The sequence below is a fragment of the Aspergillus multicolor genome (genome assembly GCF_047715735.1).
Source record: "Aspergillus multicolor strain CBS 133.54 unplaced genomic scaffold BDW74scaffold_5, whole genome shotgun sequence".
NCBI lineage: Eukaryota > Fungi > Ascomycota > Eurotiomycetes > Eurotiales > Aspergillaceae > Aspergillus > Aspergillus multicolor.
In genome coordinates, this window is record NW_027395956.1 from 567,246 (window position 1) to 590,463 (window position 23,218).

The following is a 23,218-nucleotide window of genomic DNA, read 5'->3' on the forward strand; positions in this document are numbered from 1 at the left end:
GTCGACCCCAGCCGCTATCTAAACCACCCCTCAATATTCACCCGGCGAAATGGACTAATCAGTAGATGTAACACCCAGGAAGGAACAGGAAAATAAGTGAGAATACGGGGGAGGCGAGGTAACAGATCTGGATTGATAGCCATTAGATTTTCTTTCGTCTACGTTCAAGCATCTACATCATCATCACAACACCAACGACAGCAACAACAGCAGTCCAGATAGGCACAGCCAGCATGCCCGCAGCATCAGGAGGCGTATCCTCATCCGTGCTGTCACCCTCAGCGCCAGACCCCTCCTCACTGCTACCCTCACCATCACCACCACCACCACCACTAGCAGCCTGCCCATCACTCTTCACAACTCTCTCCTCCAGCTCGGGGCTTAATGGCGTGCGCGCCTCGATATACTGCGTCAGCACCTCATCCTGCGTATCAAGCGAGATAAAATCATCCGTCGCAACAAAGATATTATCACCACCGCCAGCGAGGAAGTCAAGCGTAACAACACGATAGTCACGCTCATCCTCTATCTCCTCGTCGTTGATGGTAACATTCACAAGACGACTCCCAGCGTCATTGTCAGGGTTAAACTCGATCCTCACACCACGAGAAACCTGGAACCACGACGAGATCTCGGCCTCGTTGAACTGGTTGACGTAGGAGACAGCGCCTTCCAAGATCTTCCGCAGGTCAGAGCCGGAATACTCCAGCTCGACTATGGCATTGCCGAAGGGAAAGGCGGTTAGGACCTCGCCGCGGGTGATTTCGCCTGCGTCAATTGTAGCGCGCACGCCGCCGGCGTTGATGAGTGCAAGGTCTGGGCGCTCGTCCATCCCCTCGGTTTGGTTGAGGCGGTACTCGAGCATTGCGTCGGACATGACTTGGCCGAGCAGACAGTCGCCGTCCTGGCAGGTTGTCTGATCGAGCTCGGCATCCGTCTCGCCGAGGACTTCGGCGGCAAACCCGGCGAAGGCTTCAGCCCACCCCTGGATCTTGGCGTCGAGTTCTGTGTCGAGCGCGGTGCTGTTGTCCATGTGGATTGGGGCACCGTGGTACGCGAGCGCGTGGCCTTCGTCGTCGAAGGTTAGGTCGATAGCACCGAGATACTCACCCCAGCGGTACGCTGTCACGATGAAGATTTCGTGGCCTCTCAGATCCTTGACAATGGTCGGGTACTTACCCTGGGCGTCTTCCATGTCGCCGAGGAGAGTATGTGTGTGGCCGCCAATAATCAGGCTGAGGCCTTCGGTTTGCGCTGCAAGCTCCTGGTCTACATCGTAGCCGAGATGGGAGAGGACGACGATACGGTTGACGTCGGTCTCGTTCCGGATTTCCCAGACGGCCTTCTGGATTTCTTCAATAGGGTCAAGGAAGGTAGTCGTATTGCCGACGCTGGAAATCCCGGGTGTCGTCGTAGTCGTGGCGCCAATGACGGCGATTTCGTGCTCATCGAAGATAACGTAGTTCTTGATGGTCTCATTGAGTGACCTGACCTCGCTCTTGACGTTGCAAGACACGATGGGGAAAGTCAGGTTGAGCAAAAACTCGCCGAGAGCTTCGTCGCCGCCATCCCACTCGTGGTTTCCCAGCGTCATGGCGTCGAATCCGAGATCGTTGATCGTCTCGGCGATCTTTTCACCTCCGTAGTACGAGTAGAAGAGCGTTCCTTGAAACTCGTCGCCGGCATTGAGCCACAGATTGTCCGGGTATTCATCGCGAAGTTCGTCGACCTTGGTCTTGATACGCGCATATCCACCGTAGCAGCCCTCCTCGGGGTCCTCGCAAGTTGTTCCCGACGACGCGTATTGGTCGAGATGTGCGTGGACGTCGTTGACGTGGAAGAAGGCTATTACTGGTCAGCTTAAGTTTCATGACTACCAGGAATTACGCACAAACGTTGTAGTTGCCGTCAACATCAACAAACCGCTTCGTCAAACGTTTGCTGTAGAGGTAGTCGTCGGCGACAACCGTTCCAGCCAGCGCAAGGGCGGCCAGTGATAGTGAGGACTTCATAGTTGGCAAGAGACCCTTCAGCTAGCTAAACAATGTTTGGAGGAGGCAAGTCGTCCGCGATGAGCGAAAGAGGGGGATCGGCGGGTCTAATATACGCCAGCCACCACCGGGATCCAGGCTTGGCTGTGATACACGTGGGGAAGGCCATTGGCTACCCCAACCAGGGCGGAGGACCCCGAATGCAACCCGACGCTTTGTTCGGCTTGGCAGGAGCTTGGCACATTGGCCTTGTCTGCCAATCAGGGTGTGTTGCTCATGCAGGAACTGGATGCAAGGGCAGATAAGACTCTTCCAAGGTTTGGAGTCCTGTTATCCCCGATAGTTCATTAATCTATGCCCATATCTCCTGATCATTTATCCAGCGGAGATCCCCGCAGTCTCGCGGTAGACAGTCCCTACTCCGGTCCTTATCTGCCTCAACCAAGGACCGTACGACACGGGATTAGTTCAAAGAGAGACGAGCCTCGATTGGGGTCAGGCACACCGGTAGAGATCTTTGCAGACAAGGGAGTTGGCAGCTGTATTGACCTTCAAACTGCGCTTTGAGACGGTCCATTGGACTGTTGGTACAGACCTTTGTTGGGGTCCTCCATCGGGACCTGGGGAAGCCTCTGGCGACTAGCGACGAATTGCTCCTATTTATACAGCTAGATGGATTAGGCCAGATGGTGTTGGAAGTGGTCGTTCCTTGATGCAATCCAAACGCATGAGATCGGGGAATCCCACCAGCGTGGCGTTTCGCGACGAGTCGAACGTACCGCAACGGTTGGAATTCAAGAGCACGGGCATCAACCTACCCATCTCCTCCACCAAATCGCACCGGATAATAAACAACCTTACCGCGAAACGAGCGCCGAATGGCAGCAAGACGGAAAGCATAATCAACGGACGATTCTTTACCCCAGATCTGCCGATGCCCAACACACGGGAGCTCAGCATGCGCCCCGCAGCTCCACGGCTGTATGTCCCGAGGCGAGTCCGGATGAGGTCCAGAGGTAAGCCTCCGTTGGTCAAGATACCGGTCGACCAGAAGCCACTGTTGAATGACCGGGTAGGACTCGGCACAAGAGACCGCTGACTTCCACTGGTTGTCTCGAGTACTAAAGTACCCCATTTTGGCGCCCGCCCGGACGAGGAATTTGACAGCCTCGATCTGGCCACTTGCGCATGCAACCATAAGCGCTGATCCAATCTGGTGTCCCTCATAATCGAGGTCAGCGTCCATTAACAGTATAGCCCGGCAGGGTTCAACGAGTCCTCGTGCAGACGCAAGACAGAGGAGGCTGTCGCGCCCATGGGACTCGGTGGGGAACATAGTTCGCATTCGGCGCTTCCCGAGCACACGGAGCATGCGCGGGATATGGTGGATAGCGTCGAAGTGGCAGTGCACGGGAATCTCGTATTGATCGATTCCAAGTTCCGGAATAAGATGACTTTGGAAAATATAGTTTCGCACGTAGGGTTTCAGCAAGGACGCTGCAAAAAAAGTTTGTTTGTCTTCGACATTCAAAGGAAAGGAAAAATTCTTGTCGAGTAAGAGCACCAGGGCCTCGCCGGATCTCACGAAATTCAAGCAGGAGACGCTGGCCCGGTCCAAGGGGCCATTTGGGACGTGATCTAGAATAAGGCGTACACTTTCCAGATCGTCGACAGCGAGAGCATAGTCCAAAGGCGTGCCAGGTGACAAGCCAGGACTTGTGGCAGAGATGTTCCACTTAGAGCCATGCCGGAGCAGATATCGCATGGTTTCGTATGCCTTGAGCTCGACTGCCTTGTGCAGAGGAGTTAGGCCCTCATTGTCTCTGATGTTGATATCAGCGCCGTGGTCCAGCAGTAATTGCAAGGCCTCGATATTGTTTTTGGATACTGCCTCATGGAGGGCTGGAAGGGGATCGCATGCGTTGATTATGTCTGCCGCGCTCGGGCACATCGAGCCCTTGCCCCTACAACATAGTCAGCAAGGATTACATAGCGCAAAGAATCGGAGGACGTGTACCTAGGACCATGCGATAACTGGTCGATAAATCGCAGTAACTCCTTTAACCCATCTATGTTGTCCCTTGTTATCGCTGCGTTGAGAGCGGGCCAATCCCCAGCTAACCATTCGGGCCAGAACTCCCGGTAATGCGATATCAACGTTGGGAGCACTTCAATCCATTTTGGAGCCCTCAAAGCGTACTGAACAGGAGCTTCGCCCTCCATACTGACTATCCATGCGCCGCCGCCGTTGTTCAGTAGCCACCGCACTATTGAGGGTTGCGTATAATATATAGCCAGGATTATGGGCAGAGTGTCATGTTCCGGTAGGGCGACAGCGAGCGGACATCCCTGAGCATGCAGGCGTACGCATGTTGGAAAATCACCGTTTTCTATCGCCTTGCCCAAAAGACGTAGTCTCTGGGTCGTAATAAGCCGTTTATCGAAGAGTTGGAGCAAGGAGCCATCCTCGAGGAGTCCTAACAGTCTCATCTCGTCCCCATCATCCTCTTGTAGGATTGTTGCTTCTGTCGCGCCACCAGGTTTCGCGCCCAGTTCTAAGAGACAGTCGATGACCTCCTGCGAGGCATCGCATTGGATTGCAATGTCAAGTGGCGTCTCCTGTATATCGCTCAATGCATTAACATCGCATGATTTGGAAGTGAGATACTTCAGGATCTTCTGCCCTTTCTCATGACCAGCTGCCAAGTGCGCACAGGTATACCCAAGGTCCGTCTTTGCATTGATGTCGGTTAACAGCCCCTCGTCAACCAAGTACTTGAGACAGATTCTCGAGTCGTGAGCCACGGCGAGATGTAGTGCATTACAACGTGGAACCTCCCGTTCTTGAACAAGTTTCGAAAACCTACCACCACAAAAGCCCGGATGCAGGGAGAGCGTTCTGTGCCAATTTATGTCGGAGCATGTCTCGCGTAAGGCGCGGAGCCCACAGAAGTCATCCATCCATACCATGGTCAGCATTACATTCAGCTCATCGGCGCAGGATAGCTCCGGATCGGCGCCGGACTCCAGTAGAACGTTAACGGTCGGAAGGGAAGATTCCCAGACATGCTGAACAACCGCCGGCGTGAGGTCATCATCATGGCAAACGTTGGGGTCCAGGCCTTTCTCCAAAAGCATCGTCAGCTTCTTCACCTTGCCCGGTACATCGTTGGTGGCGAGACGATGGATCAGACTGGGGTCTGAGCGGGGATTTTGTCTCGTCAAATCTTCAATGTTGATCCTCGAAAGGAGTAGTTCGAATCCCAAAAGTGAGCATTGGCTACCTGCTTGACAGACAAACTCGAGAGCCGACTGCCCCTTGACGTGCCCTCGGATATTGACACCAGCACTGAGTAGTTCACTCAAAACATTGTCCCACGCTGTATAGGCGGCGACGCAGACTAAAGCCAATGAATGGGCTGTGATGTTACTTTTACGGTCAGACGCCTTCAAAATGCGAAGGACAATCAAATCAAGGGCGATCATAGTATCCCAGGCCAAATTCTCGTTGCCGGTACAGTCCAGCAACACGTCGAGCAGTGGCTGAAAAGCTGGTTGCTGATGACGTTCCTCGTAAGACTAGAGAATACCATAGTCAAGAAAAAAGAGAACACCGCCTCTAGCGAAGCAGCAAAGACACGGACGGCGCCGTCTTTCTGATTGTCCTGAGGGTCACCACTTGTGTCCTGATCCTTGTCCAAGCCAATTCTCGGAATGACATACGAGCAAAAGTACTCAAAACATTCCACTTTATGAGAGTCTGTCGAGGGGAGGAGCTCAACTAAGAGCTCTTGCTCGAGGCGACCGCGAAATTTAGGGAGCTGTCGAAAGAGACTCTCGATAGGGAGTATACCTCCATGCCGTATGCTGCGCGCATCAGGAGAAAGCGTTTTTAACAAACGTATACACTTTGCAGAAGACCCAGGAGTAACGTAATGTATGGGGGGGTACGCCCTCTTCTAGAGGAGTGTTGATTGCAATGAGTCGCTCCATGACTTCAGGCATCCCGGCCTGGAGCGCTGCAGCGTACGGATTTAGTGGTCCGACGAAGCATGCAGGACTGTGGCAATGCGGTAATAATACAAGAACATTTTCAAGATTCGTTTTTGAGATGGCAAGCGCCATGGGTGTATATCCCGCGTTATTGATATCGGCCAAACGACTTCCGATTGGCAATGTGTCGCCAAAATCCAGCAGGGCACCTAGACCCCCACCATAGCCCTCCGCTGCAAGGTGCCAAACGGTGTTACCCTCGTGGTCTGGTACACTATCTGAGGCGCCAAGGCTGATGAGAAGATGTATGCACTGCGGTCCTGCGAGATGCAGGGGGCGCTTTCCACGGTTATCCGGCTGCTCGTGGTCCAGCCCAAGGCTGAGAAGGTACTGAAGTGCTCGAAAGGAGTCATGGGCAGCGGCGACGTGCAATAAAGACCCACCAAGCGTGTACCTCTGATAATACGTCTTTAGTCTGGGGTCCGAGGAGAGTTCACGAAGCCGTGATATATTCTCATATTTCACAGACGTGGTCAGTCCCAAGTCGTATTCTTTGTCGCCAAGGTCAAGACCCTTGGTGGGTGATTCCTGGTCCACAGGTAGGTGACATATGATTCGGATGTCATCCAGCTGGTCACGCAGAAGCGATATAGTATCATCGTCCCACTGAATTGCTTTGGATTTCTCATGGATCTCATCGAGCACTTTTGACAACTCCGCCTCAACACCCCAATTCTCGTAGCGTCGGAAGTTATCCGCAAATGCCCGCCGTAGATACTGAAGCGAGCGGTGGTGGACTTTGATACCAGGGAATAGAAAATATAGAAAGTGTTGAGCTAGGTTGACGGGGTCTTCGCGGCATCGGTGGCAGAGAAGGTCCAAGATTGAGTACGTCATTGTGGCAAACGTAACCTGAAGTTGTGCCTTAGAGAGAACTTCGTTAAGTGCTTTCAAGATGTCAACCCAAATGTTAGGTGATGTAGAGGGACCCATCCACTCGTCGCAAAAGAGCTGAAGCAGTTCCGGGGTGTGCTTTTCGGCATCTTCATCGGGTAGGTGGGCTGGGGCATGATGCAGAAGCGTAGGAGTACCGAGAAGGACGCACTGTGCAGGAGAAGGAAAGGTATTTTTAACCATGAAGGCATTAGGATCCTGAGAAATGTAGGGGTCAATGAGATACTTCAGCGCCAGTATACTGGCCATGTGTAAAGGTTGAAAGTCGCCATGGAAAAGCTTAATGACCATATCCAAGTCCCCAGAATTGCCGCTGAAATGATTTCGCACCCGGAAAAGAAGAGTATAATTAGCACACCACAGAAGGAACTCTGGATTTCTATCAGGATGAAATAATTGTTCGGCAAGCGAAAAGGTCTCGAAGATCCTCGGGCGAGCATCGTAACCTTCCGGCGACTGATGATCCTGGGTTGATTTCAAACGATCGCAGCCGGATCGAAACATCGGTGGCCACATCCAAGTTGCGCAGTCGTAAAATGGATGCTCGGCGCGCACGTTCTTGATACCATCGAGAACATCTCGAGGTGACAAAAATGGCTGCCTGAAGCTATCAAGACAGAGAAAGCGGAGGCAAAATTGAGTAAGAAACCAAGGGTCATCCGGGTGTAAATAGTATAGCGCGAGCGATGACTGCAGCAGCGAGGAAGATTCGAGGAATTCCCTCACGGTGAAGTGGGCAAACTCAAAAGACTGCTTGTGGTTCGATTTTCGAAGGAGACTTCCGCAGACCCTGAGTACTATTTCCTCATTGAGGCGATCATCATCATCTATGTACTTTTTACCATCTCTGAGCGAGAGCGCGTCACATAGTTGAGCGACTGTAAGTTGGGGTCTGGCAGCAGCTACAAGTCTGAGCGTCATTTGCATGATATGCACGGAAGCCGGAGGAGTGTCGCGCAGGATTCGTTCATAAGTTGCATTCAAGGTTGGGGGCAACTTTCCCAGAGCCTCTTTTATTTCTCCATCGATGTGTAGCTTAGAGAGATGGTCCAATTGACAGCTGACCCAGCGGAACCTGTCGAACGGTATCAATCGACGGTATGCAATTGAAAGTGGGAAGCCTACATTCCTTGCGCCCCGGAGATTAATGCTTGTACTATCTCGCCTTCCAGGCTCTCCCGGCGGATAAACATCTTACGCCGTTAGATTCTGTCTCTTAGTTAGGGCCGCACGTAAAGCTGTATATCGCCGCTTTGTGCGGCAATCTCTATGTGATTGAAGGTTTCCTGGAGTATAAGACGAATGTCATGAAATGGACGGCTAAGCAGCGCTAATGAGATGGTCGGTGCACCGTGCACCAGTGAGAAAAGATCTTCAGTCACCGAGGACTCGGGGCCACATTCGTCTAGGCCATCGACAACTATCAGAACCTGGTCAAAGACCGCAGACATGTCAGTTAACGTGTCCAGGAGGCAGGCCAATTCCGGTGTGCTGGTAAGCCCCTTCTGAAGGTGTAGAGTCGCGTAATACGCTGCAAGTATTTCGAAGGCATCATCACTCTGCCTCGCGAGTTGAGAAGTTAGGGAACTCAAAATGTCAATCGGGTCACGGGTTTGGGGCTCCTGGTAATCACAGAAGAAGAAGCAGCAGGCCCTGCAGCCGTGAAGAGTCTTCTTGAGGCATTCTTCGATCATCAATCCGGCTAGCACTGTTTTACCAGCTCCAGGGATGCCACTCAACCAGAGCCTGCCATTTGGGGTGTGAAGCCATGTCTGAAACTCATCCCCGTCCGTCAACCATAATCCTGTCAGTGGGTGCCGGAGTTGGAGGTTCGTTTTCAAATTCGGTTGGGGATTATAGCGCATGAAAAAGTCTAAAACATCCTGTCTGTACTTATCCACCACAATCCGGGTTTGGATGTTGTGAAGCTGTTCGATACTACCGGCAAGCTCCTGCTGCTTGGATAGCACTTTCACCATGGTTTTCATCGAATCTGCTGAGAGTGCGAGCGTCATGGTTTCCTTGTGTCGCCCGATCTCCTCCACCAATTTCGTCACGTCCTCGCTTGTATACGGCCATTTCAGACGCGTGACGATGGCCCGGGACCTTCGACCGCTCATTCCAGCAGCAACCTTCTGCAACCTTGTTTTCGCATCCTGCACAGTCTGGCGGCAGGCGTTGACATGGTGAAGCCGGAAGAATGTATCCAACCGATCGTCTTCGAAGGATCGAGCGAGCAGCGAAAGATCATAGAGAAGAACGGATAGGCTTCGGATTTCGGAGGAGAGAGAGGATATGTCCTTTCTGGCGTCCTTGGCTTCGCGGCTAAATTTGCAGATGATTTGGAACAGCTCTTCGGTCAGTGCGATCAGACCTGCTATGCTTGCTGCGATGGACAGAGGGTCAGCCATTTGTTCCGTACAGTCGGAAGTGTGGCTCTAGGCTCCGGATGTATGACATGAGGATGCTCACAGACAATTGGAGGCAGCGACAGGCGTTATATGTCAAGTTTGCTACGACAAGGCTGCGTTGATGCGCTGGGCTGACCCCTCACAGCCACTCTCCGCGGCTACATCGTACAGTATCGAATCATCGAACAGGATGGACAACATAGCCTCATTTGGTGTCAGAAATAATGATCACTCAGTTCGCACTCACTCAGAGCAACGTTTCCCTCGGTCGGGTGCTTTTATATCGTTGAAGGAAGACGGAAAGCAAAAGGTGTTCGAGGGGAATGGAAAGTAAACATTGGAAAGAGCGCTGGGACGCGGGGAACTTCCGACGCAAAAGCAACACCTCATGCTGCTGAAAGGTGTGGCACCGCCCCATCATGTGAGCGTGGCTGGTGCTACTTGGCGAGATAACAGTCACATGGTGCAATTTCGCGATGTCTCTCAGGCTCCTTCTTGATCGCCGTCGTCAATCAATGCGGTAAACCAATACTTGATCGCTCTAAAGCGTCAAATCGTATCGCATGCTCGATTTACGAGTATAATGGGTTGAACTCTTTCTTTGCCAGCACCAGGCCCGTCCATCACGCCTTATTAGATACCAAAACATATATTTGCCAGATTCCGCTTGCTGTGCAGCCACCGCACCTTCAATAGCCCACAAACTGCACCATCCAAATTTAGGATATCTCCCGACGTCATATTACTACCTGAAGATAAGAGATAGGATTGATCAAAGCACCAACGTGCCGCTCAAATCATGCTAGGCGAGTAACATGGCAATGGTTCTCTGCCAGCGCCCTCTCTGATGCCATCGAACCACGACGGGGAGAGAAATCCAGGCCTGCCAACGACACGAACAGAAGAATGTTCGCCTACCTCGGTACGAGGTCCAGACGGAACCTCCAAGTCGATAGCGAATCTGATCTCCTGTATAAGAAACACAAATAAGCATCATCTTCATTACGCAGCCGGCTACCTCTAAGCTTACCTTTCTCGCGTCGCCCAATGCGAACCCACCCTCCACGTCGAGCGAGTATTTCTGTTCCACTATGCCGAGCTTGAAACCTGGGACATCTTCCGGAACAACAGCGTCATCGAGCAGTTGAGGACTCAGGTCAGTAAAGCTTTCGACACCGGGATAACATCGGCAATCTTCATCCAACCCATCAAGACTGAGAAGGTTTTGGGATGAGACCCAAGAGGCATGATGTGTCCCGGCCTTGATGGTGGTCTTGCTTCGCAAAGTGAGGGTTATACTCCGCATTTTCACTGGGATGATATATTCCGTATGTACAGGAAGACGTCGAATACGCAACGATAAGGGGAGCTTCGTCGCTGCATAAGCGACTGGTGGAGAACATAATGTGCCCTCTAGTATCAAGACCGGGAATCCAATATCTGCAGGATACCTGGTCGACGCATCAACGTGAAGGGCAGCCTGCCCGACGTGGAATTCTGAGCTTCCAGATGGCGACAACTGGGAACCTGTGTTTGACGGACGGAACTGGAGTTGCCGATAGACTGAGATGCGCCTCCGCAATCGGCCTGGGCGCGTAAGCTCTACCGATAGCTCATACATGATGTCCGCTGCTGCACGGTGCTTTTCCGAGTGAACACTGAATGACGGTGGCAGTGGGAGCCCTGAGGAGTCGACCACTCGGGGAAAGCTGATGCTGAATGGAAAAGTATATTCAGCCTTCGGTAGCGTATATTCTCTCGAGAGCTCCGGTATGCCCGGTGGAGGGAAGACGATTTCGGAAGTGGAAAAGAGCTACGACAAGCGGTTAACCCATCAGAAGTGTCGCAATCAGTGAGCCGAACCTGATGATTCTCCTCTGCAACTGCCGGCACATCATTCCCCAGAACGAATGGCGAACCCTTTTCGACGAGCGACGTGCTCACCGAGCCTGGAGAGGATATAAGCTAGGTACTATCAAAATTAACCGGACAAGCAAGACCTTCAATGCAAACCGTGATTCCTGAGATAACGGTTGAACGGTCCAGTCTCAGCAATACCGATCCGGCCACGGCCTCCCCGGGATGGAAAGTCCTCTCGCTATCGAGTCCCTGCACGTCGAGTTCGATTCCCATTTCGGCAGCGATGGACACCTAAAGCCGCATGATTACAGACCCTCATATCGTTCCTTAACGAAGACAATATACCCGGCTGCGTTCTGCTTCAGAGGCGTTGTTTTTGGCACCGCGTCAGCTGGCACAATCCGCCAAGCAGCCTCCCGCAGTATTCGCCAGGATCCAGCTGCACAAGGCTCTGGGCAAAGGCAAAGTGACAATGGCACCACCGCTCTCCTTTGTCCTAGCTTTGCTTGCCGTCCCCCAAGATGGCCTCGCCATATCTAGACCCAAACGCCATCCAAGCGGCGTAGATCGCCATGCCCGAAAGCCAGGGCAGATGATAAGGCCCTGGTACGAGGGACCCCACGCAGAGACAGAAGTGCATGACTTGCAGTGAACCTAAATCACCGAACTGCGTAGGATTCTCTTTGTCAAACATGGCTCTAAGCACCTCTCGACCCCGAGCGGAACGCGAACCCCCACGACCTCGCTACACCAAACCTTCTTCGCCCACCCCCTCTCCTAATCTTTCCCGATATCTCTCAAAGAACCCGATGTCGCCATCACCCGGCGCTATGGCGAAGCTTGGTCGAATGGCGGACCGGGCGCCCAGTGGTTCCGAGCAAGCCACAGCTCGTATCCACGAATCTCGCCATTCCGCCATGCCTTCCCTGCTTGGCGCCTGTGGCCAAGGATCCCGCCCAGAGTTTTGCTTCTTTTGTGCGAGCACGTCATTACTCTGCTCGTCAGCGTGGGCGAGCATTGCGACCGAGAGCCTGGGGATAAAATGGGCGCATATCCGGGTGTTGGGTCGGGAGTTCACGGTTGGTCATTTGCATCAGCAAACCGGTCATCCAGAATTATGGGCAAGCTCACCAGCACCAGCCCTGACATCCACCACAGGGATGCAGACAACGCTCACGAGTACGTGGTGGATTGGACTTTGGAAGAGGAGAAAAAGGCGAAGCGCAAGTAAGTATGCAAAGACACCGACAATGCCCTCCCAGAATTAATAACGCCTCTCGCCAGGCTGGACCTGATGATCATGCCGATTCTAACCCTGGGCTTCTTCTGTCTCCGTAAGCTCACCCTCAATACCTCTAGTGCACCAGCTAACAAACCACCCAGAACTTGACCGCGGCAACATGGCGAACGCCATAACTGACAACTTCATGGAAGACGTCGGCATCAATCAAGACCAGTTCAACGTCGGACAGCAAATGCTCTCGCTTGGAATTGTGCTAACCGAGATCCCATCGAACATGATACTCTACCGCGTTGGACCTGGCAAATGGCTGACACTGCAACTCTTCCTCTTTGGAATCGTGAGTACCTTCCAAGCCTTCCAACACGGGTATGGCGCGTTCATTGCAACTCGTTTCCTGCTCGGCATCACCGAGTCCGGATTTATCCCCGGTGGTCTCTGGACCCTGTCCACGTGGTATACCCGCACCGAGACAGCCAAGCGCGTGATGATCTTCTACTTCGGCAACCAGATCGGGCAGGCGAGCGCCAAGTTGCTTGCGTACGGTATCCTGCATATGCGCGGTGTTGGCGGAAAGCCCGGTTGGTTCTGGCTGTTTGCACTTATGGGCGGTTTCACCGTCCTCAGTGGTTTTATCTTTGGGTTCTTTTTGCTTGACTCGTTTAAGAACCCGCACAGTACGTTCTTGCCGAAGTTGCCGCGGTTTACGGAGCGGGAGCTGCATATCCTCCAGACGAGGGTGCTTCTCGATGATCCGATGAAGGGGAAGAAGAAGAAGAAGATTGGAGCGAGTGCGTTTAAGAGAGCTGCAAGTTCCACATCGGTGTCTGCATTCCCATTTCTAGGTGTCGCTAATGTTGTTTCTGTAGTTCACGAACTGGCGCATTTGGATCCACTTCTTCATCACCCTCTGCAACAACGGTCCGCAGCGCGCCTTCGACACCTACGCTCCCTCGATCGTTACCAGCTTCGGCTTTGGCAGCCTCGTCAGTAACGCCATGGCATCCGTCGGTTTGTGGTTACAGGTGCCAGTATCTTTCGCATTTAGCTATGTGTCTGATCACTAGTGAGTTCGCCTCGATCACCTCCTCGCCTCCCACATCTCTGACTATCCCTCCATAGCAACCGCCGCGGCGAAACCGTCATCGTCGGCTTCTTCTGCCATTTACTCGGCTACATATTCAACCGGACTTTCACTGACGTAGACCTTCGCGGCGTTCGGTACTTCGGGGTTGTCTGGACGCAGATTTTCGGGACATTCTCTCACCCGCTGAACATTGCGTGGCTGTCGCTTACGTGCCATGACTCCGAGCAGCGAGCGCTTGCTATGGCTGGGTAAGAGTTTACCCATTCTGTCTACATCGCGATATAAGCTAATATGTATTACTTGATTAGAGTCATTATGGGAGCCAACATCGCTGGTATCTATGGAGCGCAGATATTCCGCTCTGACGATAAGCCCCTCTACCGCCGTGGCTTCAGTGTTGCGATCAGCGTGCTTGCTGCTGGTCTCGTGCTCGCTATTGTGCGGTATGTGGATACGTTGATCCAGCGTCGTCGCAAGTTACGGGCTGTTGAGCGTGAGAACGAGCATGGGGAGGAGGGTGTTGTTACTCCAAGCAAGACCTAGACCTTCTTGTTGCAAGAGAGATATACGGTAGTGGTGGTTATGACCGAGGGCTAGAGGACGCGGATATATATGGTTTGTTATTCCAGGTTACGTCCACTTTCCTTGCTACAGAAGCAGATTAATGATCCCTCAATATGAAAATGGCAAACAGTGCTGATCTTCGTCCGACATACCGCAACATACCCCAGTAACTCCCTCGACACGCCCAGATGAATTCCTAAACTATTCCCTTGGCTACCCCATCCATCTTCCAAACCCCTGCATCCTTCATCACAAAACTCACCCTCCTAAGAGCTCTAACATCCACTTCCGGATCCCCCTCAAGCGCAATAACATCCGCCTGTGCCCCCTCCTCAAACCACCCAAAACGCCGCCCACACAGATCTCCCCCACACGCCTCCCACCCGCCAACCGTACACGCCTCCAGCACATCAAGCACCGGAATCCCCGCCTCAACCAACAATTCCAGCTCCCGCACATTCTCGCCATGTGGATACGTCCCCGTGTCCCCACCGCAGGCGACCCTCACACTAGCATCAACAGCGCGTTTGACCTGAGATAGAATCTCACCAAACCGATGCGAATGCAATCTCTCCGCCACAGCAAGCGTAGGAACATAAACCACCCCCCGCTCAACCATCTCTTCCATAACCTCCTCATCCAAGAAATAAGCATGCTCAAGCGTATTCACACCCGCCCGAACTACAGCCTTCGCACCATCAAGCGTACAAGCATGCGCCGCCACCGGCGCCCCCGCCATGCGCGCCTCGGCCACAATAACGCCCATCTCCTCTGCGCTAAAAACCATATAATCCGGGTTCGGATTCTTCGGCGGATGCAGGACAGAGGGGATATACGGATGCTGCTGCGCGGGCGGACACCGCATGATGCGCCGCCGGTAGTCCGCGAAGAACTTGATTATGTCGGCGCCCTCGGCGATGCGTCGGCGGACTGCTGTGCGGCATGCTTCGACGCCGTCGACTGCGTCCGTGCCAGCGGGCAGACAGTGGCCGCCAGCTAGATTCTCCGTGCGTGGTTCGAAGGAGCCTGTGCTGGCTAGGACTTTTGTGGAGACGAAGAGTCTGGGGCCCGGGGTTAGGCCTCGTGCGATGGCGTCGCGTAGGTTTGTGTCGAAGGATTGCATGCCTTCTGAGCCGAGGTCTCTGGACTGGAAGTTAGATAGGGATTGCGTGGTTGGGGATAGGAAGGCTGGTACCGATATGTTGTGTATCCTGCCAGCAATGCGATGCGGCAGTGATTGACGCCGCGGATCAGGCGTTCAGGGATACTTTCGTCTCGCTTTTGAACTAGGGCTCCGGCCTCACTGGACCAATTAGCATCCCAATAGTTTCTCAGTTTTTAGGAAACCGTTACTCGTATGAATGTAAGAAGACATGGGTGTGCGCGTCAACCAGACCGGGCATCACGTATTTCCCGCGTAGATCAATGTCGCCTTCTCGGACGATATCATTTTCGCGCTCATATACTCGCACGATTAGACCAGTATCCGAATCTACGGTGATCGATATGTTGGACCGAACTCGTTTGAGTTTTGGGTCAAACAGGGACGAGGTATGGAGAGTAAACTGTCTCATAATGGCCAGTTGGAAGTAGTGTGATATGTGCAATCCCCAGAAAGGCCAGATTTCATCTCGTATGCGCCTCACAAAACTACGGATACGGGCATTATAGATGCCGTTTACATAGATGGCGATGTCTCGGGATTCAGGTCCGGATATCAACGCTATCTTGTTTACATTCCTCGCGCATCTCCGATCTCCAACTCAAGCCCGGTCCTTACTCCAAATCTGTCTATCGAACCAGGACCTCCCCATTTTTCCCGGTGGCAAAGTCCCCAAGGCCTTCTTGAGCTTTCCCTAAGCAGCTCTCCAAGACCTCTTTATCTCTAGCCACCAGCTTCACCTTGAACTCCGCCGGAATAGCCGTGCTCGCAGCCGGACTCTCCTTGTAGTTAATATATTGAGTATTGCAAGGCATCTCCTTACTCTCAGCAACCTTGAAAGAAAGGATAAGACGAGCAAACATGGCATATAACACCCTATTCGAGAAATTAACCGCCGTACACTGCCGTCCACCGGCGCCGTAGGCGAAATGATAGGGCGGCGGGATATTGGTCGAAGTGTCCAGCCACCGTTCGGGCTTGAATGCATCTGCGTCTGCGCCGTATAAAGCTTTATCTATAGTCTCATATTAGCTAGTCCCGCGAAATCGGTGACCGGATGGCTTGCTCACCAAAGTTCGCCGCCTGCGCATTGACATACACCAAAAGCCCCTTCGGGATCAAAGCACCCTCATACTCAAAGTCCCTATACACCTGACGTGCCGGGAGAAGCTTAATCGGCGAATAGAAACGTAGGGCCTCCTTGACCAAGGCCCCTATAAATGGAGACTTTTCCTCCACCAAGCACAGCCCAAACGCCGTCTCCGGTGATCCATACACGCTCGTAATATCATCATACGCCTTTTGCTGGATATTCTGCCCCGCAGACGACGAAAGCATGCCGAGCGTTATAATGGCCGTTGAGAAAATCGTTTCGAATCCGCCGGACATTAGACCACCAAGGATGGTTTTGACGTCAACTATTACGATCAGCATTCACTGCTGGCTTGGGTCGCAATATAAAGGGGTAGGGGTAGACGTACGTTGTGTCAGCCCGTCCTGGTTGTTTTCCAGCAGCATCTCAGCAACGCACTTCTTATCCGCTGGACGCACCTTCTCTTTGTCGGTCGCGTTGCGGATGTTATCGAGCATGCGGGCGAGCCATGTATCCCGACGGGCACGCACTTTCAGGGCTGTAGTTGTCCGGTCGCGTTTGCCGAAGTACCTCAGGTAAGGGATGAAATCTTGGGGATTTGAGTTGGTTGATCGGAAGCTGCACTGTTCATTAGCCGACGCTATCTTTCGTAGGACCGTGTAGTGGTCATTTACCTAGCAATCTGCTGCGCATCAGATAGAATCTGAAGCAGCAGCGGATCCTGTACGGAAGCAAAGCGGGTGCCATAGCAGAATTGCATCATCAGATTCAGAGCGAGACGTTTGAGGTATACATGCGGAATGATATATTTTGTTCCGTTATCACCATCGTAATAGAGATTAGAGATGACTGCAGCAGTCTCGATATCCAACATATTGCGCGACCTCTGGATCATGGGTCCTGTCGTAAATGACCCGACGACGCGTCTTTGCTTCTTCGTCCTCTCGTCCCACGGATTTGTGCCGATCGTGGCAGCTGTATTACTAACATTAGCCGAGTTTGATCAAATATTATATGGAGATTGTACAATCTCACTGACCGGACGTCTTCGACACAATCCCATGAAACGTATAGAACCACGGCCGATCAATCGTAGCCGACTGATTCTTGACCATCCACTCCCGAGCCGCCTCAAACGAGTTCAGGATGATAGCGCGCCTGTAGCCCATTCTCAACTGAAAGACTGGCCAGTTGTACTTCTCTGCCCATATTTGCGCCGTTGTTGCATGGTCTTTACCCAGCTCATAGAGATGGCCGGCCAGGAGGGATCCGCCTGGGATCTCAGAAATACCTTTGATCTTCGGGAAGTCGACGTAGAAGAGGTGGACGTACACGAGACAGAACAATGAGCTCACTGCCGTTATAAGGCCAAGTGCGACGAGGATGCCCATCATGAATGACTTGGCGGTTGTCCTTAAACCAAACCACGATTCACCTGCTCAAACACATCCATTGCTCTCGTGTCGCTCTTGACTATCACCGTTATATCCGAGGTCGAGCACAACGATAGGCTCGCCATGGAAGTGGTTTAGATAAGAGAGCAATTTTCTCTATCGGCTACTCCAACGCAGAAAGCCGAGTACGCTCATGTCATCGGCGGAACGCGTGGCTTTTATGCACGACATCGGAGATATGCGATAAGGAAATAGGCCTATCAAGGCGGTTCAACGTTAGGTCTGCTGAGTATACAGAATGATCAAATCAAATTCTGGCTCGGCTACGCTCACTTGTTGCAAGGTCTGACATTCTTACAGTGGGAAAGATATGGCTGACCATCTACGCGTCAATAACCTCTTCGATGTGGCAGGACTATGGGTTACAATCACTGGCGCAGGTATAGTATAAAATCCGTTATCTATCCTTACAAATAGGTCGAGGTTGATATACTAAAGGTACGATGTTCAGGTTCTGGCATTGGCCGAATGCTAGCCAAGGGCTGTGCCGTCAACGGCGCCCATACAATTCTGATAGACGTCAATGATGCCGGGCTCCATGAAACAAGGGCTTTACTGGAGAAGATAGTATCTAGGCCCAATGGCATGGCAACAGAGATTATCGTGTAGGTGTAGACAGAATTTATTGATCACGGTACAAGGCTAATGATAGCAGAATCCAAGGTGATCTATCTAGCGAGGATGGGATCAAGATCATCACCGGAAAAATCAAGTCCACTCTTCCATCGACATGTTTGGATGCAATATTGCACTGTGCAGGTATACGATATATGAACGAAATCACATACACCCCGGGGGATGGTCTGAAAAGGCTAGAAGAAGCTACACTCTCCGCTCCATATGGATGTTGGGAGAAGACGTTCCGAGTCAACGTCCTGGCACCCTACTATCTAACGGCTGGACTGATTACACTGCTTGGCAGCGCAGCAGCAAAGGGAGAGGGAAGAGGCTGTGTCGTTCTCTTCAGTAGCCCAGCAAGTGTGCACAACCACCAGTTTGTACCAATATACCAGACATCAAAGGCAGCAGTCGACCACTTGGTTCGGATCATGGCGGCGGAGTTTGCGGACTTTTACAGTGAGTACTATGTCAGGCCTGGGGTCTATGAACGATGAATCCTGCGGACTGATTATGATGTACAGTTCGAGTCAACGCTCTATCCCCCGGCATCGTGCCGTCAGCCATGACACCGAACGATGGCACGTCCAATTTACGCCTAGCAGAAGAGACGCCGGCAAAGCGTGCAGGGAGTGAAGAGGACATGGTTGGATGTGCGCTGTGGTTAATCAGCAAGGCAGGGGCATTTATGGATGGCAAGGTAATTAGAAACGAGGGTGGGCGTTTATTGATTCTGAAGGGAGTAACTTCGAATTCTGATTGAGCTGTAACTAGAGACATTGAGGCTGAAAGCAAACGTCTTGGTTGGCAGGACAATCCCCAAGGATAGTAGATATAATCGTGCTGATACTCGACGGCAATGCATGTGTACTCAAAAGCCCCCACCTGAGAGTACCCTAGGTAGAATAGATAAAACGCGCCTGTTGCTTATCGGTGAGATCCAAGAACTCCTCGTTCTCAACGTATTCAGATGTCGCTTCATCCTGAGCCTTGTTGGCCTTCAACCTATTCAGCCACTGCACATACCCCCAGTATAGCCCCGGCGCAAGACAGGCGACGCCGTACGTTATGATCATAGTCTTGAATGCCGTCGGGTACTGCGGTGCTTCACTATCCAGGAAGAACTGAGGACCGATGATAAATGCTGTGGAGTATCCGAGAAACAGGACCGCACTGGCTGTGGCACGCTTTGTATGGCCTGCTATATTCGCGGTTGTTAAAGCGAACATCATGGGCAGTGAGCCATTGGTGAAGTTCGTACAGTAAAACGCAATTAGTCTACCCACTTTGTTTGACTCAGGGAGAGCATAGACCAAGACTGCTCCGATGGTCGAGGGGACATTGCAGAGAAACTGCATCAGACAGCGAGTGTTTGGGAAGTAATAGGTGACAAGCCCAGTAGTCAACAAGGCGATGTTCTCTGTTAGCCCTAAAGGTGTATTGAGGAGTGATGTGGCGAAAGTATCATAGCCAAATCCTGCACTTCAATTAGTAACAATCGCACGAGACGACAAAAAGTATACCATACCCTTGATAATAAGCCCGCCAAAGTTGGCGACAGCAGAGCTGGGAACAACACAGGCGATGGCATAGAGGAACCCATACCAAACCTTGAGATCCAAAAGTGCTTCATAGCACTGTTCCTTCTTGAACTCGGTCGTGGCAATACCTGTTCTGTTCTCTCGCAGGCGCTCGACCGCGATCGTCTTCTCCCTATCGCTCAGGAACATAGCCGTGACTGGTGTATCGGGCATATACACCCAGAGGACAACAGCCCATACCAGGCCAACAATCCCGAAGATGATGAAGAACCACCGCCAGACGGGAATGCCCGTGTTGTTGATATGTCCGATGCCATAGGCAATGAATGACTGAAGAATAATCGCACAGCCGTTGCCGCAATACCAGAGCGTGATTCGTAGTGGAATCTCATGCTTCCGGTACCAGGAGCCAGTTATCAGGACATATGCCGGCGATATCCCTGCCTCAGTCATACCAAGGAAGAACCGCAGAGCCATCAGGCCGGCGAAGCTCCGAGCACCGGCTGTACAGAAGAGGACAATGGCCCACAGAAGGGAAGTGATTGCGACAAAGCGACCGAGAGGAAAGTGAGCGAGAATGCGAGCAGCAATGGGTTGGAAGGCCAAGTATCCGAAATAGAATATTGAACTAGGTCGTCGTTAGGGTTTGTTGGTTGCGTGTGGAAGGGGGACCTACGAGCACCAAGAGTAATCTTGCCCTTCTAAGCCTAGGCTATCTTGCAGATCGTAGACGGCTGACTGGGCCATGACACTCTTGTCCATGTACTGAATTGTATAGGAAACTATCATCTGCAATCTTCCTGTGAATAAAATATCATAGTCCTGTTATGAGCGCAACTTACGAGAGGCATTAGGACGCAGTCGATCTTGCGCACAACAGACTTCTCTTCCTCTGTTGTAAAAATGGCAACCTCGTGTGTCTCTAGGAACTCTAGGGCCACATCGGCATGGTCAAGTTGGTGCTTTGCTTCCGCGTTCAACCGTGGAGACCTTGGACCATCCATGTTGCTCCTGTTGTTCATGGTATAACCAAAAACAGTCGATTGTGATTCAACCGGTAGGTTGACGAGATCCGAGGAGATCGCTGTATAAGGATACCATGCCAACAGAGGAGCGAGCGGTCGTCACCCACCATAGCGTAGAATATCGATATCGTCCACTGATAACGGCTATGTTATCCAATGGGACCGGGATGGTGCTCCTTCAGTGCCTCTAGTATACTGAGGCCGTGATCACACCCAGTATCTGTTGCTTGAGCTATCCCTCGGATGTGCGCGCTAAAATCAGTCGTATCAGCGCGTTCCACCGGGCTGGGGGGTCAACATGGATCCGGAGGTCTTACCGATAGACAGATAGCAGTTGTATTGGCGATCAGCCTTTGCTAACGGTCTGTCGCACCGTCAATTCAACTTGCTGCTCTTCCAATATCTGAGCCTTCGAGTCTGCATTACTCCCGCAGACCGTTCAGCTGCAAGTTGATGCCATCCAAAATACGTTTCCATACAACAAGGTAGCGATGGCCGCCGTTCCAGTGTGGCGCAAACATCGTCAGGATCTCGGTACAGCTCATGAGATAATTGACGTGAGACATTGGTTGGATCCAGCCTTTCAATAGGGCAACCGCGAGCGTACATCCAGCGATAAAGGTTCTCGCACATACTACAATTGGCGGAATGAAACCATGCATCGAGGTGGCTGTATAATGGATATCCTCAATGAGGTCAGTCGAGGCTTTCACCACTCGGCGACGCAGACTCGTCATGCCTTTTGTATGATGTTGGTCGGGCTCCTGGAAACAGTGCAAACATTGTTTGTGCTTTACACAAACTGGTAAGAACAGAAGCCAAGCTTCCTTAATGATGGAATGGGCGCTGGCTGTTGATTCAAGGCAGCCCATGAGGTTCCCAATTTCGCCTAGGAACGGACATGATCTAGATTCATACACCCGCCCAGCAAGGTAGAGCTCCTCTGAAATCTTCAGGAAGATATCCATGAAAGTTTTCCTTTCGTCGCTGCAAGGCAGCCTCATAGCATTAACCATGTTCGGTCGATTGAATATTGTCTGGAGCGACCTAGATAGGTTGCTTGTTAGCAGGATACTGACCCGCGCTGAACTATGACTCACTCCTCAACGTCGTCAAGAACCATCATCAATCTGACCTCGTCCGGGTTGGCCTGAATTGTTGCACCGGTGTTGTCAAGTCCACTCGCGGGCGATGCACCAACAACGCCTCGTCCGAGTTGATGCCATCCTAGTTGGAGACAAGTCCGAGCCGCCAAGTCTAGCAGCTCCCATACAATACCCCTGCTCGGTTCAGCGAGCTCATAGATGAGAAGAAGAATGATTGCCGTCAGAGCCTGCGTGTCGCCTGTGGATATAATCGGTGGAAGAATGTCATTCGCCCAGTTGCGGCATACTTGCGCCAGTGCTCTCCAGTCCGGGCTTCTGTACGTTTCTCGAGCAGCTGCTATGGCGCAAGCCATGAGTACCTTGAACCTCAGACCGTCTGGCATCTTTTTGAATTTTGCAATGTCACCATCCACAATCTCAGGGAGAGGAATTGAATATCGCGGCTCAATGCAGCGCTGGTATCGGCGGAGTAGGAATCTCATATTGCCTGCGGTCAGTAGCGACTCATCCGTAAAGAGATTCTCCGGAGGCGCAAAGGTTTCGTCCTCTTCTTCCAAACTACCGTCCATTTGTGTTGGGGTTATTATCTCAAAGACTAGCCGCGTCATTCGAGATGGGGTCGATGAGTCCAGATACAGGTCTGCGCCGGCACCAGCAGGCACGAAAGAACTCGACGCTGATACCGGCGATATCGAGCTGTCACTTTGAGCATCATCAGCTGGAATTGTCCTTCAGGAAAGCTCTGGAGTCCCACAATGCGGCAACCTGCGGCTGATGTAGAGCCAAACGAGCCGTCAAATCATCGATACGGTTGTTCAAGGACTGAATGTAACTGAGATGGTGGTTAGGAAAGGTGCAATCTTTAGGAAGGAACTTATCTGCACCTTCTTGGGACGTCTTCGCCCAGTGCATGGTCGTGGAAGGTACACTCGAGGTCGTTCTTGCCGCAGTTGGCGCAGGCTGGGAGCCGAGAATCACACTAAGGATCGACTTTTAATCTCCACTATCCTCCATCAGATGATTCCTTCCACACTACCTTACCTTAATTCTCCGAGTGCGACACCTGGTGCAGGTTGGAAGCATGTCTACAGGGGCTGTGAGGCTGAGGGGATGAGACAG

General features: G+C 52.1%; 11 protein-coding genes across 11 annotated transcripts; 2 read left to right on the plus strand and 9 right to left on the minus strand.

The window, feature by feature from the left end:
- Positions 1–71: 71 nt before the first annotated feature.
- BDW74DRAFT_112647 (bifunctional metallophosphatase/5'-nucleotidase) lies at positions 72–2,408 on the minus strand. Its single transcript, XM_073721821.1, has 2 exons — positions 1,892–2,408; positions 72–1,845 (listed from the first exon to the last, which is right to left on the minus strand). The coding sequence occupies exons 1-2, from the start codon at positions 2,010–2,012 to the stop codon at positions 173–175; spliced, it is 1,794 nt and encodes a 597-aa protein (XP_073586512.1). The 5' UTR covers positions 2,013–2,408; the 3' UTR covers positions 72–172.
- On the minus strand, positions 2,409–5,672 carry BDW74DRAFT_112646 (ankyrin repeat-containing domain protein). The gene is made up of 2 exons (XM_073721820.1): positions 4,009–5,672; positions 2,409–3,955 (listed from the first exon to the last, which is right to left on the minus strand). The coding sequence occupies exons 1-2, from the start codon at positions 5,475–5,477 to the stop codon at positions 2,806–2,808; spliced, it is 2,619 nt and encodes an 872-aa protein (XP_073586513.1). The 5' UTR covers positions 5,478–5,672; the 3' UTR covers positions 2,409–2,805.
- Positions 5,673–8,682, minus strand: BDW74DRAFT_112674 (uncharacterized protein). The gene is made up of 2 exons (XM_073721822.1): positions 8,064–8,682; positions 5,673–8,013 (listed from the first exon to the last, which is right to left on the minus strand). Exons 1-2 carry the CDS (start codon positions 8,129–8,131, stop codon positions 5,868–5,870), a joined length of 2,214 nt encoding a protein of 737 aa, XP_073586514.1. The 5' UTR covers positions 8,132–8,682; the 3' UTR covers positions 5,673–5,867.
- On the minus strand, positions 8,012–9,642 carry BDW74DRAFT_112644 (uncharacterized protein). The gene has a single exon (XM_073721819.1). The coding sequence runs from the start codon at positions 9,347–9,349 to the stop codon at positions 8,159–8,161; it is 1,191 nt and encodes a 396-aa protein (XP_073586515.1). The 5' UTR covers positions 9,350–9,642; the 3' UTR covers positions 8,012–8,158.
- A 499-nt stretch (positions 9,643–10,141) lies between these two features.
- Positions 10,142–11,482, minus strand: BDW74DRAFT_175573 (uncharacterized protein; the record flags this gene model as incomplete). Its single annotated transcript, XM_073728367.1, has 4 exons — positions 10,142–10,318; positions 10,380–11,162; positions 11,213–11,298; positions 11,350–11,482. 4 exons carry the CDS (start codon positions 11,480–11,482, stop codon positions 10,142–10,144), a joined length of 1,179 nt encoding a protein of 392 aa, XP_073586516.1.
- A 518-nt stretch (positions 11,483–12,000) lies between these two features.
- Positions 12,001–14,188, plus strand: BDW74DRAFT_112718 (uncharacterized protein). The gene is made up of 6 exons (XM_073721823.1): positions 12,001–12,436; positions 12,494–12,543; positions 12,593–13,257; positions 13,319–13,515; positions 13,572–13,784; positions 13,845–14,188. Exons 1-6 carry the CDS (start codon positions 12,252–12,254, stop codon positions 14,077–14,079), a joined length of 1,545 nt encoding a protein of 514 aa, XP_073586517.1. The 5' UTR covers positions 12,001–12,251; the 3' UTR covers positions 14,080–14,188.
- Positions 14,189–14,296: 108 nt separating this feature from the next.
- On the minus strand, positions 14,297–15,674 carry BDW74DRAFT_166429 (amidohydrolase family protein; the record flags this gene model as incomplete). Its single annotated transcript, XM_073726556.1, has 3 exons — positions 14,297–15,242; positions 15,296–15,403; positions 15,454–15,674. 3 exons carry the CDS (start codon positions 15,672–15,674, stop codon positions 14,297–14,299), a joined length of 1,275 nt encoding a protein of 424 aa, XP_073586518.1.
- Positions 15,675–15,891: 217 nt separating this feature from the next.
- On the minus strand, positions 15,892–17,746 carry BDW74DRAFT_166430 (uncharacterized protein; the record flags this gene model as incomplete). The annotated part of the gene is made up of 5 exons (XM_073726557.1): positions 15,892–16,277; positions 16,333–16,680; positions 16,744–16,973; positions 17,030–17,330; positions 17,395–17,746. 5 exons carry the CDS (start codon positions 17,744–17,746, stop codon positions 15,892–15,894), a joined length of 1,617 nt encoding a protein of 538 aa, XP_073586519.1.
- Positions 17,747–18,119: 373 nt separating this feature from the next.
- BDW74DRAFT_175576 (SDR family NAD(P)-dependent oxidoreductase) lies at positions 18,120–19,210 on the plus strand (the record flags this gene model as incomplete). The annotated part of the gene is made up of 5 exons (XM_073728368.1): positions 18,120–18,189; positions 18,261–18,414; positions 18,465–18,886; positions 18,952–19,127; positions 19,202–19,210. The coding sequence occupies 5 exons, from the start codon at positions 18,120–18,122 to the stop codon at positions 19,208–19,210; spliced, it is 831 nt and encodes a 276-aa protein (XP_073586520.1).
- A 113-nt stretch (positions 19,211–19,323) lies between these two features.
- On the minus strand, positions 19,324–20,972 carry BDW74DRAFT_166431 (major facilitator superfamily domain-containing protein; the record flags this gene model as incomplete). Its single annotated transcript, XM_073726558.1, has 4 exons — positions 19,324–19,904; positions 19,956–20,596; positions 20,645–20,757; positions 20,811–20,972. 4 exons carry the CDS (start codon positions 20,970–20,972, stop codon positions 19,324–19,326), a joined length of 1,497 nt encoding a protein of 498 aa, XP_073586521.1.
- Positions 20,973–21,415: 443 nt separating this feature from the next.
- BDW74DRAFT_175578 (fungal specific transcription factor domain-containing protein) lies at positions 21,416–23,011 on the minus strand (the record flags this gene model as incomplete). The annotated part of the gene is made up of 3 exons (XM_073728369.1): positions 21,416–22,040; positions 22,094–22,801; positions 22,854–23,011. 3 exons carry the CDS (start codon positions 23,009–23,011, stop codon positions 21,416–21,418), a joined length of 1,491 nt encoding a protein of 496 aa, XP_073586522.1.
- Positions 23,012–23,218: the final 207 nt, after the last annotated feature.